This window comes from Anguilla rostrata, chromosome 5 (assembly GCF_018555375.3).
Source record: "Anguilla rostrata isolate EN2019 chromosome 5, ASM1855537v3, whole genome shotgun sequence".
In the NCBI taxonomy this organism is placed as follows: Eukaryota; Metazoa; Chordata; class Actinopteri; order Anguilliformes; family Anguillidae; genus Anguilla; species Anguilla rostrata.
In genome coordinates, this window is record NC_057937.1 from 22,016,214 (window position 1) to 22,034,154 (window position 17,941).

Here is a 17,941-nt window from a genome sequence, read left to right on the forward strand (position 1 = left end):
CTGACCGATCGTTCGCAAATCACTTTCTACCGAATAAAAATTAACACTCAGCGGTGATTAACAAATCTACCAAGTATTTTAATAACTGATCTGCAGGCGTGTAAATATGACAACGCACTTTGTACGGCAAGTTTTCCACCTGGTGCATGAAGACAAAAATAATGTAGCCTACGTTGAATTTCTAATTATTATTAGGCTATTATTTTTTTCTTATAAATCATCAAAACCAATGGAGAAAAGCCAATATACGCAAGGAGCCCCCAGAACCGATTCTGAGAACCACTGTCTTAAATGCCTAGCTTGGTGTCGGTCTCTTAAATGCTAAAAACATGTACCTTTCTAAATGCCAAGATGGTTAATTTCGTTAAATTTTGTGTGTGTGATTTCATCGTGTGTTGTATATTCAGCAAATGAACCTTGAAACTCTTAATTCGCTTCGTGAAACTGAAAAAGTGTTTATCCCAAAATCGGGATTATAATAGCTTTGTAACATGCGTGAAGCATGGCCCAGGTAGACATTTACGGAATGTACACGACTGACAAGCCGCCAAACACGTTTGACAGATTGAATGTTTGCCGGTTAAGGTTAGCTAGCTAGTCAAACGGCTTGGTAGCCGAAGCTGCGAACTGTTTTAGCACAGGCTACTACTGGACTACCAAATATAGCAGGCTGATTACGCTTTCTGCCAAGTAATTATTTGGTTAAGTAGGCTAAAGGAAATAGTAAAAATGACTCGGCTACCGAAAAACTTAAGAGGAGGATTATTTTATGGTCGTCTAGTGCAGCTGTAAATAGCACACGCCATAATGAAATCACCACGAAATGGGATGCCTGCATTTTCAGACTTAGCACAGGCGGACCGTACCGGAGCCGCAATGGCAAGGCCAAGGAGCGCCACCGCCCACCCCAGTGACCATAGACTGTGGCCCCTACCATAGCATAGTCCTCCGAAGTAATCCGGAAGTGACGCAAGCTGTACCTCATTGGTCCAGAACAAATATTGGCCCTGTGCCCAAATGATGCAATAAATCATAAAATAGACCCATGGACAGTCATAAGACGAATAAAATACACCTATTATGACTATTTGTTCTTGTGAGAAAAAATTAGTGGCTTTGTATTTTTATTGCATTTGTACCATAGACTTACATGGAAACCGGATATGAAAACACCTATACTGGAGCCATCCGTAGTGGCGCAAGTGAGCAACCAGGAACTACAACACCAGGAAATGAGCTTCAAAAACGAAGTCTGGTTTTGGCCGCTTGGTTCTAACACTATGTAAGTCTGTGCTTATTAAGGCTTCAACTTAAAGGTTGTTAATAAACCGTGAATTCGAAAATGAGGTCAACCCTTTTGGACATTACGTTTCTGATCTATTAAGGTAATTTCAGTATCGTTAGGTACTGAGTATCAAATCAGTATCATTTAAGTTTCTAGTATCGTTTCAGTATCGAGTATTGTGATACTAAACCTGGTATTGATATCAAAGTCAAAATTTTGGTATCGTGACAACACTACTAGCGATACGATTGGCGTGACTTGAATTGACAATTACTCCATTTCTTTTGTCAACAGTTTTGACACACCACACCTGTTATCACAATCATCAATAAACAAGGTTACTAAGAACGAGATTTGTGCTTTATTCCAAAGAAATGCTGGTTCATGTGGAGTGCAAGGGAGTCGTGAAATGGGTACGAATACCAATGAAGGATGACAGCTACGATTACTTCCAATTCATTCAAGAAGGTAAATAAAGGGGCAGCCCACCGATTTTTCACATCACACCTATTGTTGCATATGAGGGAAGGACGTGTCAAAAAAACGTTTCCCATGTATTCTGTGTCAGAAGATTTTGGCGCTGACAGATGGGCACTTTTGCCCAATAGTGTCATATGATGCATTTTGCATCACTGTTGACACTCGGTCATTGGGCAGAAGTGGCCACCCTTCAGGCCCAGTATCTCCTGACACAGAATACATGGGAAACTTCTGCATATTTTTTTTGATATGTCCTTCCCTCATACACATAAATAGGCTTGCTGTGTAAAATAGCTAAAAACGCTTTGTATTGTCAAACCTTTTCTATTACATTTCTCTCATGAATGCAGTAAAAGCAAACGCATTGGGTGTCTTTTCATAGTTCACACATCTCAACTTAAAGGGGCAGGCCACTGATTTTACACATCAAGCTAATAGGAGAGCTAAAAGATGGCCAATGCTCGTATGGAGCATTTTGAATATCCCATGGTGCATTGCATGTATATTCCTGCTAGTATGAGTACGTGTTTTGGCTCTCAGTTTCAGCTAAATTCAACTTGCCAAATGGAACCGATGTGGACCTGAAGGACTCCTCAGGAGTTGATGTGGCTGCTGACATTTTTGATGAACTAGTGAGATCTGCTGCAGTATCTTTCAAGGTGTTCACTGAGGACTCTGGTAAGAAACAGAAACGGCCCTCTCATTGCATTTACATTTAGACGCTTTTATCCAAAGCGACTTACAAAAAGTACATTTGTCAGTAGGAAGAGAAACAACAATATATCACTATCGGTACAACTGTGGATGTTAGAGAGCAAAACTGCAGGATCGTGCCACTGCGGTGATGTTGCCTTATGCAAAATATATTAAGCAACTGAAGCTCTCTCTCTCTCTCTCTCTCTCTCCACCCCCCCTTCCTCTCCCTCCCCCCTTGTCCTCTTAGCTGAGAATGAGGTCTCTGAGGTCTCCTTCTGCTCAGATGAGGGGTCATTGTCAGCAATTGAGTCTGTGAGCTCCACGGCAAGTTCAGGCTCCACTGTACTTACAGAGTGCACCAAAGCACGGAGAAGGCAACTGGTAGAAGGACCACCTGACAGTAAGGTGGCAAAAGATGTGAGTTGTTCTTAGGTTGTTGGTAGAATGTTAAGCATTTTCAAAATGCACAGCAGGTTTTCATGTGATCTATATTGCAGATGGTCTACGTAGCTCTGCATCAAAAACCAGGGGGTGAAGACATTCAAAGAGTACAACAAAACCAAAGGCCTTTCTGATCAAACAAGAAAGAAACTCGTCAACATCTTGGTGGCGGATATGATAGAGAGTCATGGGTAAGTGACCAATAAAATATAGTCCACTTCATAAACTTTACTTTATTCAGTTTATTTTTACAGTGACAGTGCGCATTAATAAACATTTCTAAAATATTCATCCTCTGTTCTCAACCTTTTACACTGGTCATGTTAAACTTGTTTGAACTACATTTCAAACTGACCTTATCTTTAATCTGTGTCTTGTTATGGTGTAGGAGAGTCCCACCAGTCAATGTCCGCCTATTACCTATGCCCTTGGAATAGTCACCCTTTTCCCCAATTTGAAGGATAAGTTTTCACCAACTGGTTATGTGAGTATTACCCATAGCTTCACAATTAACTACACTGAAATGAGTTCTGCTGACTTGTCACATTTATGCTTTGATGGATTTTAATATTGACAGTGCGTCTTGTCTGTTTTCTTGTTTGACAGGAACAGTACTATGATCCTCACAGTTGGCCAGGGTTACCTGGCCTACAGATTGAAAACAGTTCAGCGCAACACCAGAAGTGACTCCAAGAGGAGCTCCTAGTCTGCTTATCAAGATGGCCCTAAGACTCGGTGTGAGACATCAACATCTGAGCAGCTGTCAGGTGATGAATGCAGAGAAGCGATGTCCGTGATTAAGCATTCAGCAGACCAACCAGTTGTCAAGGAGAAAATGAAGGCAACGTTCAAGCACCGACAGAATATGCTACACGATCCAGATGAGTCTTCACTCATCCTAGATCATTTCCCCCGTTTCTTGGATACACCAGGCTTGGTAAGAAAAATAGAGACTACACATTCATCCAAAAAACTGTGTATGGCATTGATGTGGGCACTGCAAAGGAGAGTCCAAGGGTCAAGGAAATCAGAGTGAGACTTCATAACATTGAGGTTTGGAAATGTTCACTTGCACAGCACTGAAATTGTTCAGCATTTTTTCAACATTTGAAGTTCAGTCATGCTTTGTACCCAGGGTGTACATTGCATTTGAAATGTGGCGAACATGGGTGTTCATCTGTTTTTTACACGTATTGTGGATTCAAGAAACATTTATTGAGAGTACATGGAGACTGTGTAGCTTCAGGTTCTGTTGATAATTTGGACAATGTTGACAATGTTTGTGTTCCTGATTCACTGCTAAGTGCAGATCCTCCCATCAGTTACCCAGCTCCTTTTGAAAAAAGGCAGTTACTGGATATGTGTAGCTCTATTATTGCTCAAGTACAAGCATCTGGAGTCTCTGAAAGTACTGTGCAATCCTTAGTTGGTTCAATGGAGGAACTTTTAAATGACGTCCGTATCAAGCACAGGACGCTGTTCTTAAATGTCTTTCATCAGAGGTAACTGAACAAGCCCTAGATAAAGTTAAAGACTGTTTTGAGCAGCTTGAAAATCCATTCTCACTCCTCAATACCGAAACTAAAAGGCAAAGACATTTTGAGAAAAAATGGAAAATCATTGAACCAGTAGAGCTTGTTCTTGGTGTGCGTTATGATGTGCGCAGAGATAGAACTACTGGTGTGTACAGTCAAATTCCAGTCAATGACAAATTCATGTATGTACCTATTTTGGGAACTCTTGAGTCAATGTTTACCAACCGGGAACTTAGCAGCTGTTTCCAGCAAGTAAAGCTTCATGAAGATGGCATTTTCAAAGACATTAATGATGGTTCATACTTCAGAAATCACACATTATTTGCACAGCAAGAACATGCGCTGCAGATTCAGCTTTACTATGATGATTTCGAAACGGCCAATCCGCTCGGATCTAAAAAGGGAATACACAAACTTGGCTGTATTTACTTTATTTTAAAAAATTTGCCAACCAAGCTAAATTCGGTTTTGATGAACATTCATCTTGTGGCGCTTTTTCATTCAGAGGACTTAAAGAAATATGGTTTTGGTGCAATCCTACAGCCTCTTGTTCATGACTTAAAAGTTTTGGAGACACAGGGAATCCAGGTGCCCTTTTCAGATACACCATTGAAGGGGTCTGTTATTCAGGTTACTGGTGATAATTTCGCTATAAATGGCCTTTTTGGTATGGTTGAGTCATTCAGTGCAACTTACTGTTGCCAATTTTGTTTAACAGACAAAACAAGTTTGCAGACTGTCTTTAGTGAGGATGACCCAGACTTAATTATTTGCACAAAGGAGCTCTATTCAGAACATTGCAATTCCATGGCACAAAATCCCACTCTAGTCTACTCATTTGGTGTTAAGAGAACCTGTCCTCTAAATGAACTGCAGTTTTTTCATTCCTCAGACAATTATGCAGTGGATATTATGCACGACCTACTAGAAGGTGTTGTACAGTATGAGTTAAGTTATTTTTCAGTACTTGGTGAAGGATTCCATATGTTTAAACACCCTTTCACAAAGGATTCAGAGCTTTAACTATGGATATAGTGAGAGAAAGAACAGACTGAGTGCAGTCAAAGTTGATGACAGTAGCAAAGACCTTGGCCTCAATGCTATTCAGTCATGGTGCCTCCTGCGCAATACTCCTTTGATTTTTGGAGATCTAGTTGACCGGGACAACAGTTATTGGAATGTCATTCTACTTTTGATTTAGATCGTCAACATTGTATTCTCACCAATCATAACAGATGGTATGACTTATTATTTGAAGCACTTAATTTCTGACCATCACAAACTTTTTAAGTCGGTGTTTACAGATAAGAGGCTGATCCCAAAGCATCATCTGATGATTCATTATCCCAGATGTATTAGGAAAATAGGTCCACTTATACATATGTGGTGTATGAGGTTTGAAGGGAAACAACTTATTCAAGAAGTCTGTAACAAATTTTAAAAACATAAATAAAACACTGGTAAAGAAACATCAGAATCAGTTGGCTTTACATTGGGAGAATTGTTATTTTAAAAGATTTCAGTTTGGTCCTGTTAAACATGTCTTCACTAGCGATCTAGAGGGCAGTGAGGTCTTGAGGTCTTGTCAAACTTTGAATTTGTCTAGTGTCTCCACTACTTCCTGGGTGAAACACTATGGAACAGAGTACCAGATTGCAATGTTTGTTTGCGCTAGTATTGAAAGATTATCAATATCATTATCAAGGATGATGAAGCATTCCTTTTGATCCATCCAGGAGGTGGATGATGTGTTCCCTGTAATTTGTGTGGCTGATCTGATATATTATAGACCTTATGACAGGCAGTTTTCACCTGACAATGATGAGAGAACGTATATTGTGCCCTACTGCAGTTTTGTCTGAGATGTGCATTGAATTGTCAAGTCTGAAATATTGAATATAAGAATGTATTTAATACAAAGTTCATTTTCTCTACCATTTCTGCCATTTGTCTTTTATTTAAGTTAGTGGGGTAGGGGGGGATTTTGCACCCAATAGTGTTATTGGTATTTACACCCAATAGTGTTACTGTTAGTAAATTGTCAACCCTGCGTTTTGTTGTATTCACACTACACTGGTGTTGGTGTTAAAAAAGCAGTGTTCCTTTTTAACATTTTATTTTAACACCAACACCAGTGTAGTGTAAATACAACACCTTAAAGTGTTGTGTAGTGTTGATTTTTAACAATGTAGAGTGTTGAATCAACTCAAATTGGGTGTTAACTTTTTAACACTTTCAAAAGTGTTCCTTTAACATGCTACAGTGTGGATGCATATAGACACTTTGCTGGTGTTAAAATTAACACTGTGGGTGTTAATTTAACACTAGCGATTTTGCTGTGCAGAATTAAGTTTGAAGGTGATCGCCAGGACGAAGACCTAGCCTTTTAGATGAGTGTCTCTGGTCAGATGAAACAAAAATTGAACTGTTTGGCCATAATGATCAGGGGAGGAAAAAGGGTGAGGCTTTTAATTTGAAGAACACCATCCCAACTGTGAAGCATGGGGGTGGCAGCATCATGTTATGGGGATGTTTTCCTAGAAAAGGAACTGGTGCACTTCAGAAAATAGATGGCATCATGAGGATGGAAGGAGGATTATCTAGAGATACTGAAGGAACACCTCAAGTCCTCAGCTAGAAAGTTAAAATTTGGTTGCAACTTGGTCTTCCAGCAAGACAGTGATCCTAAGCATACCTCCAAAGTTGTAACAAAATGGCTTAACCTCTTAGCATAAAGCCCCTAGTGGTCGGCCCGCCGGCGTGCCGAGATTAGTGAACTCAGACATTCAGTGCTACTGCAACCAAAGTATGAGTTAAAAACAGAAATGCCTTGTTTTAGTTTCATTAGTAGACGATAGGTGACAACTATACCGAATACGGAGTTTCGTAGCGCCACCGTTGTCGCTCTGGTCGTTCATTTAGCACAAACCCCCTGCCTACAGTCTCATCTGCAACTACACCCCCCACCCATGACATAATGGACAATATTCTCTATCTTGGCATTCATAAACATATTCTTTCACCACTAAAAAATCGTATTCCGTCATAGCAACAAGATAAACCCGACGATAGCCCTCAGATATGCCAACACAGCAGTAAAAACACGGCTCACTGAATAACGAAATAAACAAGAAAAAGTTTTAAAAAATGATACCATGTCATTCTACAGTCAATATCTGGGACTAAATATTGAATAAATATACAACCTTACCGTTGGTTTTACATGTAGAGATGTCCCTTCTGAGACCGAGTGGTCATATATTGTCTTGGACAATCCGTTTGTGAAATGTATGTGCATTTGTGATGCCTGGGTACCTTCCAAAATAGTTGTGCGTAATACCACACGTGTTGTTTACGGCATTGTCGCCCTTTTTAGTACAGTCTGGCTTGATTGACAATTCATTTATTCAGTAGGTGATGTTATACATCATTAGAAAGCCTATACTATGTCTACTTTTGCTTCTGGAATAGCGTTTTATAGGTCAGCGTAACCAAAATTTTTCTTATCGCACTCACTTACGCATTCACTCTGTGGTGCCGGAAAAGACGCTGCACCGAACGAAACGTGGTCAACGATTTTTCGTAATTTCTTGGAAAATACTATTATTATTGAGGACTTCTGGGCATAGCTAAGCTGTTTGCTGATAGATCTAGCTGACATTGTTTTCTGGAGCAAAACAGAAGCGAATAGAAAAGGATCATTGATTTACTGTCTCTGTCTCCATCTACCGAACATAGATAAGATTTCATCATTGCTATGTAAGTATTACTGCTCAAAATACTTTGGTTATATACGTTACTACTGAAATTGAGTGTCTTTAAATATGTTAGTGGTATTATATAATGTGGATATTTCACACTGTAATGGAAGTGTTATTTAGTAGTGTAATAGTTTTTGTGAAGCATGCAACAGTGATGACGTGAGAGTTGGAAAATTTCCAAAACGTGATGGACGGTTGAAAATTGTTTTCATGTCGTCCCATCCCCATACAAAAAAGCATACAAGAGTACAGAGTATAGAAATATATACAAGAGTTAATTATTACACATTTAGGTACTGTACCGTATTGTGTGACAATATTTTTGCATTATTTTTTAATCTGATAGCAATGTTTCATCTTAAACCTTCATAAGGGGCTCATTTATATGCTTTATAATGGACAAAAAGCATTTTATTAATTTTTGGAGAGATTTTGGATATGTTTCTGGACCCCTAGATATTTTAGACCACTGTACTGATGGAAAGCTTGTAATTCCCACTTGAAAATGATGCAACGGTGAGCTTATTGAGTCAAAACAGTTGATTTGTAGTGAAATACGTGAATATGTTGTGATTTACAGCAATGCATAATTTGGACATTTTGGATAGATTTGGAGATGCTGGGTACACTGCTTAGTTTTGGCTTCATAAATCTATAGTAGTTCTACATATCCATCCTTAGATTTTATGAACTTGTGGTCTAGAAGTTTTTGATCCAGCACATGTATAGTTTAACCCTCTGGGGTCGGGAGCTCCGCTGGGGGAGCTCGACAAGATAAAATGAACTTTCATTTCTATTTGGATGATTAACTTCACGAGCTGTTATCATACAGACGCAACAAATACATCGAAAGAAACCTTAGAATCGCGACTTTCCAATGCGCCCATTAGCAAATAATATGAATTGTTTTAAAAGTTTTAAATTTGATTAATTAGACCATGTATGCTTTGTTAGTCCTTACTCATTAATATGTGAATTTCACTGAGCAGGAAGTCCGCCCAAATCGCATTCACATGCTATGCGAGATCCATGTGAGAAATGCCAAACCTGCGAAAGCGGGATAGAATGTCGAAGCATATAGCCTAATTCACTTCTTTTGAGGTAAACATTTCGTTTAATTTTGGAAAATGGCATGGACGACTGGACTTGACGTGCTTCATGCCTTGTTGGAGAGCGATGATGAAGACGCGAACAACTCATCAGGTCTGGTCCGCCCCGGACACTGAAGCCGACACTGATGAAGAGCGGTGTCATTTCGAACACCGAACTGATCCAGAGGATCAACTTCATGAGTAAGTATATTTCTTATGATCATATTGGTAAATATGTGTATTGTATTGCAACGTATCTCTGTGTTTGTAGGAATATCCAGCGATATGCACGTTTGTAAATCCCCACACTACGAACGATTCAAACTATTGTATCTCAAAATTATAGGCTAGGCTCTCTGCGTCTGGTTGTGTTAGAAGTAGCAGTGTCCCTCAGGCAAGCGGAGATGCGGGCAGGGACCTGTGTGTCCGATGGGGAGAAGGAGAGAAAGAGTTGCGTGTCGTCGGCATAGGAGTGATAGGACAAGCCATGGGCAGAGATCACAGGGCCAAGGGATCTGGTGTATAGGGAGAAGAGAAGGGGACCGAGGACTGAGCCTTGGGGAACTCCGGTGGCGAGGGGACGGGGTGGTGATACCTTACCCGCCCAGGCAACCTGGAAGGAACGGTCAGAGAGGTACGATTCAATCCAGTCAAGGACTGTGCCGCAGATCCCTGTTGCTGCCAGGGAGCACAGGAGGATAGAGTGCTCCACAGTGTCAAATGCAGCGGAGAGATCTAGAAGAATCAGGACAGAGGAGAGGGAGGCTGCTCGTGCGGCATGGAGTGACTCACTGACCGAGAGGAGTGCAGTCTCGGTCGAGTGGCCAGGCCAGAAGCCAGACTGGTGGGGGTCAAGCAGGTTGTTCTGAGAGAAGAAAGCAGAGAGTTGGTTAGATGCAGCACGTTCAAGTGTTTTGGATAGAAAAGGATAGTACTTTTACAATGGTACCTTGTAACCATTTGACCCCTTCCCCTCCACTAACACCCGTTGCTCAAGGAAGGAGGTTCCTAAGGTGTTTCAACCTCTCGGCTTGTTTGGCTTGCAGACTGTCCTGCTTTTGACGCATAGCCTGTGTAAAGTTTGGTCTGATTAATGATAATCTTCTCATTTCTCTTTTCAGGAATAAATAAACAGGTGTTTTACCGGTAGTGGACTGTGTCGTGCTCCTGGAGAAAAAGAGAAAATTCTGAATGCAGTGCTGTACACTAATGTTTTGACTCTTTCCTTTTTCTAGTGAACTTTTTAAGTTTTGGACTAAACGTTCTAGAGCTCTGTTTGAAGCTGGATGGTAACTGGAACTCTTAATGTGTTTTACACCATTATTCTGCAGGAATGTCTGAAACTCCCTTGAAATAAGCCGTGGCCCATTACCTGACACAAGCTCTTCAGGAAGACCATAAGAAGAGAAATAACCCCTTAGTACCTCAATTGTCTTCTCTGCAGTAGTGCTGGACATAAGTGCAATCTCAGGCCATCTGGAATGACAATCAGTTAACACCAGGAACCTGTGCTTCCCTTTTTTGGCAAAATCTATATTGACCCACTGCCATGGTCTATCAGGCCATCTCCACTTATGAACTGGTGCTGTGTCTGGATTGTTTCGAGCTAACTGACACAATTCACAGGTACTGACAAGTTCATCAATATCCCCATCAAGTTTGGCCACCATAAATGGCTACCTGCTGATGCTTTCATTTTTACCATACCCAAGTGGCTTCCATGCAGTTCTTTCAACATTTCTGGTCTTAACCCCTCTGGTATTACAACTCGAAATCCCCTCATCACACTCGTCACTTTCAACAGACAGTTCGTTTTTTTCATCCAGTAGTTTCAGTCCGTTGTCCGTTACATGGCTTTGTCATCCATTCAAGGTAAAGTGTTTCACTTTACTTAATACCGGATCATTCTTTGTATGTTTTGCCATCTCCTGTGCTGAGATTGGTACCATGTCTAAAAATGACACTCTGAAGTTTGGGTTGCTGTCAGGGCCTGCAACCAGTAACGGTAACCTGGACAATGCGTCCACATTTGCATGCTGGAGAGAGGGTTTGTAATGTATGTCGTATCTGATAGGCTGCAAGGATTAATGACCACCTCTGTAAACTAGCTGATGCTTGGGTAGGTATGCCAGTCTTAGGCCCTAGTATCTTAACTAGTGGTTTGTGGTCCGCAGATGATGTGAATTTATGACCGTACAAGTACTCATTGAATTTGGTAACACCAAATATGATACTGAGCGCTTACTTTTCAATCTGCACATAATTAATTTCTTGGTTAATGTGCGTGAAGCATAAGCTATTGACTTTTCACCTCCATCCAGTACTGTATGTGAAATTACTGCACCTACTCCATACAGAGAGATGTCACAAGCTAAAACCACTGGCAGTGTAGGATCATAGCGGCGCTGAAGACAACTGGGCTTTGGTATGCTCAAAGGCAGTCTGACACTTGTCCATACAAATCTATTCTTTGTCTTTTTGTAGCAAGGTTGTCACTGGCTTAATTACACTCGATAGGTTGGAAATGAATTTCCCATAGTAATTTACCATAGCTATGAATGATCTTAGTTCCATAACATTTTTTGGCACTGGTGCCTTTTCAATTGCTTCAGTTTTCTCCTTTTTTCAGTTTTTAGGATGTCATCCGTCTGCGTCAATTATGTGACCTAGGTAAGTAAAACTTTTCTGAAAGAATGCATATTTTTCTTTGTTCACCTTTAACCCATGCTCACTCACCTTTTCAACCCTTTCTTCAAATTTAGCAAATGCTCATTTGCGTAATTAAAATATAATTTAAGTAACACACAACTCCATTTAACCCTTGTAGGACTTGATCCATAGTGCACTGGAACAAAGAAGGTGCGCTGATGACCCCATAGGGTAGCCTGTGGTAGACATACAAGCCACGTTGCGTGTTAATAGTGAGAAATGGTTTGCTTTTCTTGTCTAATTCTAGCTGTTGATAAGCTTGGGTCAAATCCAGTTTTGTGAAATGTTTCCCCCCAGCATTGAAAACAGATCCTGTGTCTTGGGTAGCGGATATTGGTCAAATCTAACCATGGATTAACCATAACCTTATAATTGCTACAAAAATGCACCGTATTATCCTTCTTGGGCATGCAAACTAAAGGTGCAGCCCAATCGCTATGTTGCACCAGAGAAATTAACCCCTGCTGTTCTAGCTCCAGTAATTTCGCGTCTACGGGTTCTCGTAATACATACGAAACCATTGCATGGAATAATTTTGGTTTAGCTTCTGGTGCTACCCGCAACTTTGCTTTGATTCCCGTGGCACATCCTAGCCCTAGACTGAACACGTCCTTGAACTCTGCACACAATTTCTGCACTGGATCATCTATGTGATTCACTTTAGACCAATCTAGGTTAATTAGCTGGATCCAGTTATGACCTATTAGAACCTGGCCTTTGCCACAAGAAACAAGCAATGTCAACTATAACTGTTGCCTTCAACATTCACAATCATTTTACCCAGTTATTATAACGGCTGATCCTTGTATGTTTTCAGAATTACATTGCATGGCTGCAGCTTAGCATTACTGAATTTCGATCGATACATGCTCTCTGAGATTACCGACATTGCTTGATATCTACATCCATTTGTATTTAAATTCCATTACATATCACTATCACACTATATGGTTTTACATACTCACTGTCTGTTTTCACTGCATACGGTTCTAAATCAGTGTGGTCCATTTTCAACGGCACTGTACCCCAGAACGGCTCTTCGCCCTCGCCCATGAAGTTTAATTCTTGTCGCCCCCCCCCCAGGGGCGTTGGCTGGACTGTTAACCATCAGGGGCTGAGCCCAGATTCTTCTCCAAAAAACTTTTAAAAACGTACTTCTAAATAGACTGTTTCCATGCATTTTTTTCTTGCATGTGAGGGCTACGCATTGCTTAAAAAATGTGAAAATTGGAGAAGAAAGGAAGGGTTTGGATTTGATTTACCATATAATCTGAACATGAATATTCCAGCCACTCGAATGTCTCAAACCAAAATGAGCGTCATATCGGATACCTACTACCATTATTACTAGGCCTACATGATGGAAAACCCATAATACAATGGCAATTTCATGAATCTTTTGAAGCTTCAACTTTTCAGCTTTCGATAACGCTAATAAATTGAACAAACTTTTGTCTTCAGGTAACAATAGTTAACGCGTTAGCTCTCTGTGTCGCGTGACAGTGGAGTGCAGCGAACCAATTAACCAATTGAAAATCAGCATTAAAGGTAAGAATGTCGAGCTCACGATTGGTTAGAAGGGTCACTATCAGCTCACAAGGCACATACTGAGTGTACTAACTAGCGAATGTACAGAGAAAGAGACATTCGACTGGAAAAAGAAAAAAAAAAAAGAAGGTCGCACCAGAACAATTATTTGCACTCGCACAAATGCTCCCAATTATATTTCGAGGTTGCACAGATTAAATTTCGGGAGCATATGCGACCAAAATGGTCGCAATTTCGAGCCCTGCAGCCTACTTTGGGGCTGGTTAAGTGACCCTCAGCTTCTCCTCAGCCGCATCACCACCTCCGTCGTAGGCTACATTATTTTCCAATAACGGGACAGCCCGTCGTGGTTTATTCCTTACATAACTTATGCTCTGCTCATATCGTGTTCACGTAACTTGGAACTCATATGACATTTACACACCTTGTTTTCCTGGCTCAGCATGAGAGGATGGCTTCAGTTTCATCAACCCCTTTACCGGTAAAAAATCTGCGTATCCTATGTCCATTTTTTCCTCACACTGACTGACTGTGTGAGCTAGCGTTTGGCATAGTAACCCCGACAGAGACCTGTCAGCCAATAAGACACGAGTATTTCCACGTATTTTCCTGTAAACCCTCTCTGATTGGTCTTGCCTCCGTTCATTGAGATACAAAATTACAACATTGCCATCTTCTTTTACTGACGTTCAGTTACGTAGTGACAAACCGCTCAAAGTGGAGAATTATTCGGGCTAAAGAAAAAATATTCGGGTGCCCAGGCCAGGCGACACCACTGCCCCCCCCTTGACGACGATGCTCGGGCTGGCGTCCTGTTGGCTGTCTGCTACTGAGGCTCCCTGGCATTGGGTTCTTTCCCCAGGCACCTGTAGCACTCCGTGGCGGCATGGTCGGTCCTTTCCTGTGCTCACTCCGGTCGTGCTCCTCTGGATCCACTCGATGCTCCAAGGCCCTGCAGGCCCACATGATCTGCTCATAGCTGCGGTGGGAGCTGGAACTGTTGCATGCTTCTGGTGGTGCACTTGAAAATGTTTGTCACCTCCACTAAATTTGTCCATGCTAAATTTCCATCCTTGGCCTTGTTCAACAGTTTGACTGCACAATTCCTTGCTAAATATGCTCCACACAAACTGGTCACGTAGATGCTCTTCTAGTGCTGTGCCAAAATTGCAAATGCTAGCTAATTCTTTTAAAACAGCAATGTACTTGGATAGCGACTCACCCGTATGCTGATTGCGGTTCCTGAACGTATAGCGTTCTGCTAGTATGTTCTTTTTTGGGAGTATGAATGTCTTTCAGTGCTTGTAGCAATTCTTCTAAGTCTGTTTCTTTGGCACTACCAAGTCTTTTAATAATGCAAACATCTTTGCTCCAACCACCCACAGAAAAACCGATCTTCTTCTCCGTTCTCCTCCTGTGATGTTATTCGTTACTATTGTAAACACCTCACAGCTAGACCAATGAGGGTTTGTAGCTGGAGGGGAAGGCACCGCGTGTTCTCCCTTGGCTGGTGTGATTCAAAACCGGAGATGTTAGTTATTTTTCCTCTGTTCGTAAGAACAGGGCACAATTATAATTAAGAATGCACTGGTTCCGTTGCCACGGGTTAGATATGAAGGCGCTGCTTCATATCCCGCTTAAAACTGGCCCGTAACGGATCAGTAGCATTCAGGTTACTCTCCGTTCGCAAACGGGGCTATGCTGTCATCAGAGATATATCCGATCTGTCGCCGGACTGTCAATATCCCAATGGGAGCATCAGAATATTCACAAATGCGCGGAACACCACATCAAATATATCCATGACCACAGCAAGAAAGCATAACAGTTAATAGGTTTTACCCTCGTGATAATCTGACTCCATATTAATTAATAAGTTATGTTCCAAATTAGAATTTAGGCTTGATTTAGAATGGAACTCAGTTCGTCTGAAGTTCTACACCGAGGGTCAACGCAGTTTCACCCGGTACGCACCGCGGATACGCCCGTAACGACAATTTAACTAGCTGTTTGCAGACGACACAGCGGTTGTGAGATTTCCCTCATGGGGAGTATAACCTAATTAGGGTTCAGGGACTCCGAAAGGGCCAATATTGGTCATCCCAGGATCAACTTGGTTCTGCTGACGGTCCCGCCTTAACTGAAAACTTGGTGATCAAACAAGTCCAACGGGCAGTTCCCTAGTCATAATTGGGGGAAACCGACTTAGAGGGCTGTTACAAGAACGAAACATTGACCAAGACCACACAAATCAAGTCATTAACAGTTTTAATGTCAGGTAGGTTATACACTTAAAATAGTCAATTTGTAGTTACAGAATTTAGAAAATAGTCTAACAATCAAAGATAAAGATGAGCATACCTGACAGCAGTCTACACACAGAAAGAGTCTTGTGTGGGAAGTCTGATTGCAGACTCCCCGAGGGCCCTGTTCCTCTCCTATAAGAACCCAGCGGAAGGCAGGTGGATGTCGCCACAAAAGGCTCATAAAACCATAAATTTACTTGGAGGGGGAAGATTGGAATTTGGTTCCATCCTGAGGATCAGACAGATGGATTTACTAGGAGGAGTGTCCCAAAAATACAGTTGACTTCCAAATTTATTAAAAATAGATTTTCTATAGGTTTGCTGGTTTTCAAACCTAAACCAGAGCATCACTCGCGCAGAGACCATAAAAACCATACCAAATATGAATATTTGTTCTTGTGTTTGTCATGAAAACTCTGAAAAACATGAAATAACTGCACAATCTCTTACATGAACCAACTGCCAACTCTCAATGTCTTTCCACAGGGTATCAAGATTGCATAGTGTAGTGTAGCAATGTATTCAACCCAAATCTGCATTTATTTCCTAACAAAAAGTGTGCTTGAGTAAATTTCTTTCCTTATGAAGGTAGGGAGACAAGTTACCCAGTGACACCAGGTGAGGGCACTTTGGCTGTCCCTCAACTGTCCTGAGTAATTTGCCCAATTTCTATCATGTGATTTTATTACTTGCAATCTGAAACCTCCAGGACGTTGGGGTAATTTTAGAATTGCTTTCCCGTAGAAAAGAGGTGTCACCTGTTAACTGTCGCAAAACCAGATGCCAAGGTCTTACGGGCCACTCTGTCCCGACAATATCAGACTCTGCCCCTGGCGAATTGCTTTACGACAATCCGAGAGGAAATTCCACTCTATGCCTGTTCCCGTGGGCCTTACAGATTCCCCTCTCTGGCCCCGTGGGACAAACAGAACGCTGTCCCAGGGGTCACTGAAAATGCCCAACTTTGACAGCAGTCCAGGTCCGGTGTTTATGGTCTCAAGCCCGGTCTCGCTGGCAACTGGAGGGGGCTGAGAACCAAAGAAGCATGAGTGGAGGTGCGCAGAGAGTGTATTAGGTGTCGAAAATAACAGCATTGAACCAGGGTGATGGTAAAGATGACGCACCCTCGGAACACCCAATCCCACCAGGTGTATGCGTCCTGGGCGGACCGGGTAGAGGAGCTGGCCAGGATCTCCGCTGTTCTTTTGGCCAGATTCACCTCCACCTGAGCCTGGTTGATGTGGTAATTGGTGTCACGGATGATCTGTTCTACCAAACTCATTAGGTCAGTCAGGGCCCGCGTTCCTTGTTCGTAGAATGTGTCCTCCCACCACGGGGAGACGTCTACCTCCAGTGGAACTCGGCCTAGAATGTTGATCTGACCCATGGCCAAATCTTCTGTCACTTCCAAGCAGAAAGTGTGGTTTGCTGGACAGGTCAGACCTCCATACGAGAAAGAGTTCATCTCGCTGATGACGCACCATTGTGTGTGGGAAACCTGGATAGAGTCAGCGTGGCCATGCAAAGACTGCCCACTAATGAATTTGGTATCATTGGGAGAAAAAGGTTGTAAGGTGTTACAGGTACAGATGATATAGCTGGAGGTTTCATGACAACACATGCGAGTGGTGAATATGGTCTCTGTGCCCCTCATAGTGATATACCCGGTAAGGTGATCTAATTTTAGAATCTGATTCTTCACTACTACGCCGATAGAGCGTATGGTAGTGGAATTTGGGTACACCTGATCTGGGTGAATTAAAGGAAAAGAAACAAAGAACCCAATACATTTTGTGTGGATGGTTATTGAAAATGATAGTATAAAAATAAAGAACAAAAAATAAAGAAAAACACCAAAATCATAAATTAAGACATATAAGACAAGTAGTGTTCAGAAACATACAATGCCTACATACATACAAACATTTATTAAAAAGTTGAAAATTACTGGAATGGTAATTACTGTAAAATAGTTTAATTGAAACAGACTGAAGAAATGTTGTCTAATACCATGTGTTAATGGTAGAGGAGAAATTCATTATTGCACCAAGAAACTCATAGAATCACATAAGATAGTGTTTCTATTGTC

General features: G+C 41.5%; 1 protein-coding gene across 1 annotated transcript; it reads right to left on the bottom strand.

Moving 5' to 3' along the window:
• Nucleotides 1-15,797: 15,797 nt before the first annotated feature.
• LOC135256058 (uncharacterized) lies at nt 15,798-17,737 on the bottom strand (the record flags this gene model as incomplete). Its single annotated transcript, XM_064337930.1, has 1 exon — nt 15,798-17,737. A coding segment is annotated over one exon (897 nt), but the record flags the coding sequence as incomplete, so codon positions are not given.
• Nucleotides 17,738-17,941: the final 204 nt, after the last annotated feature.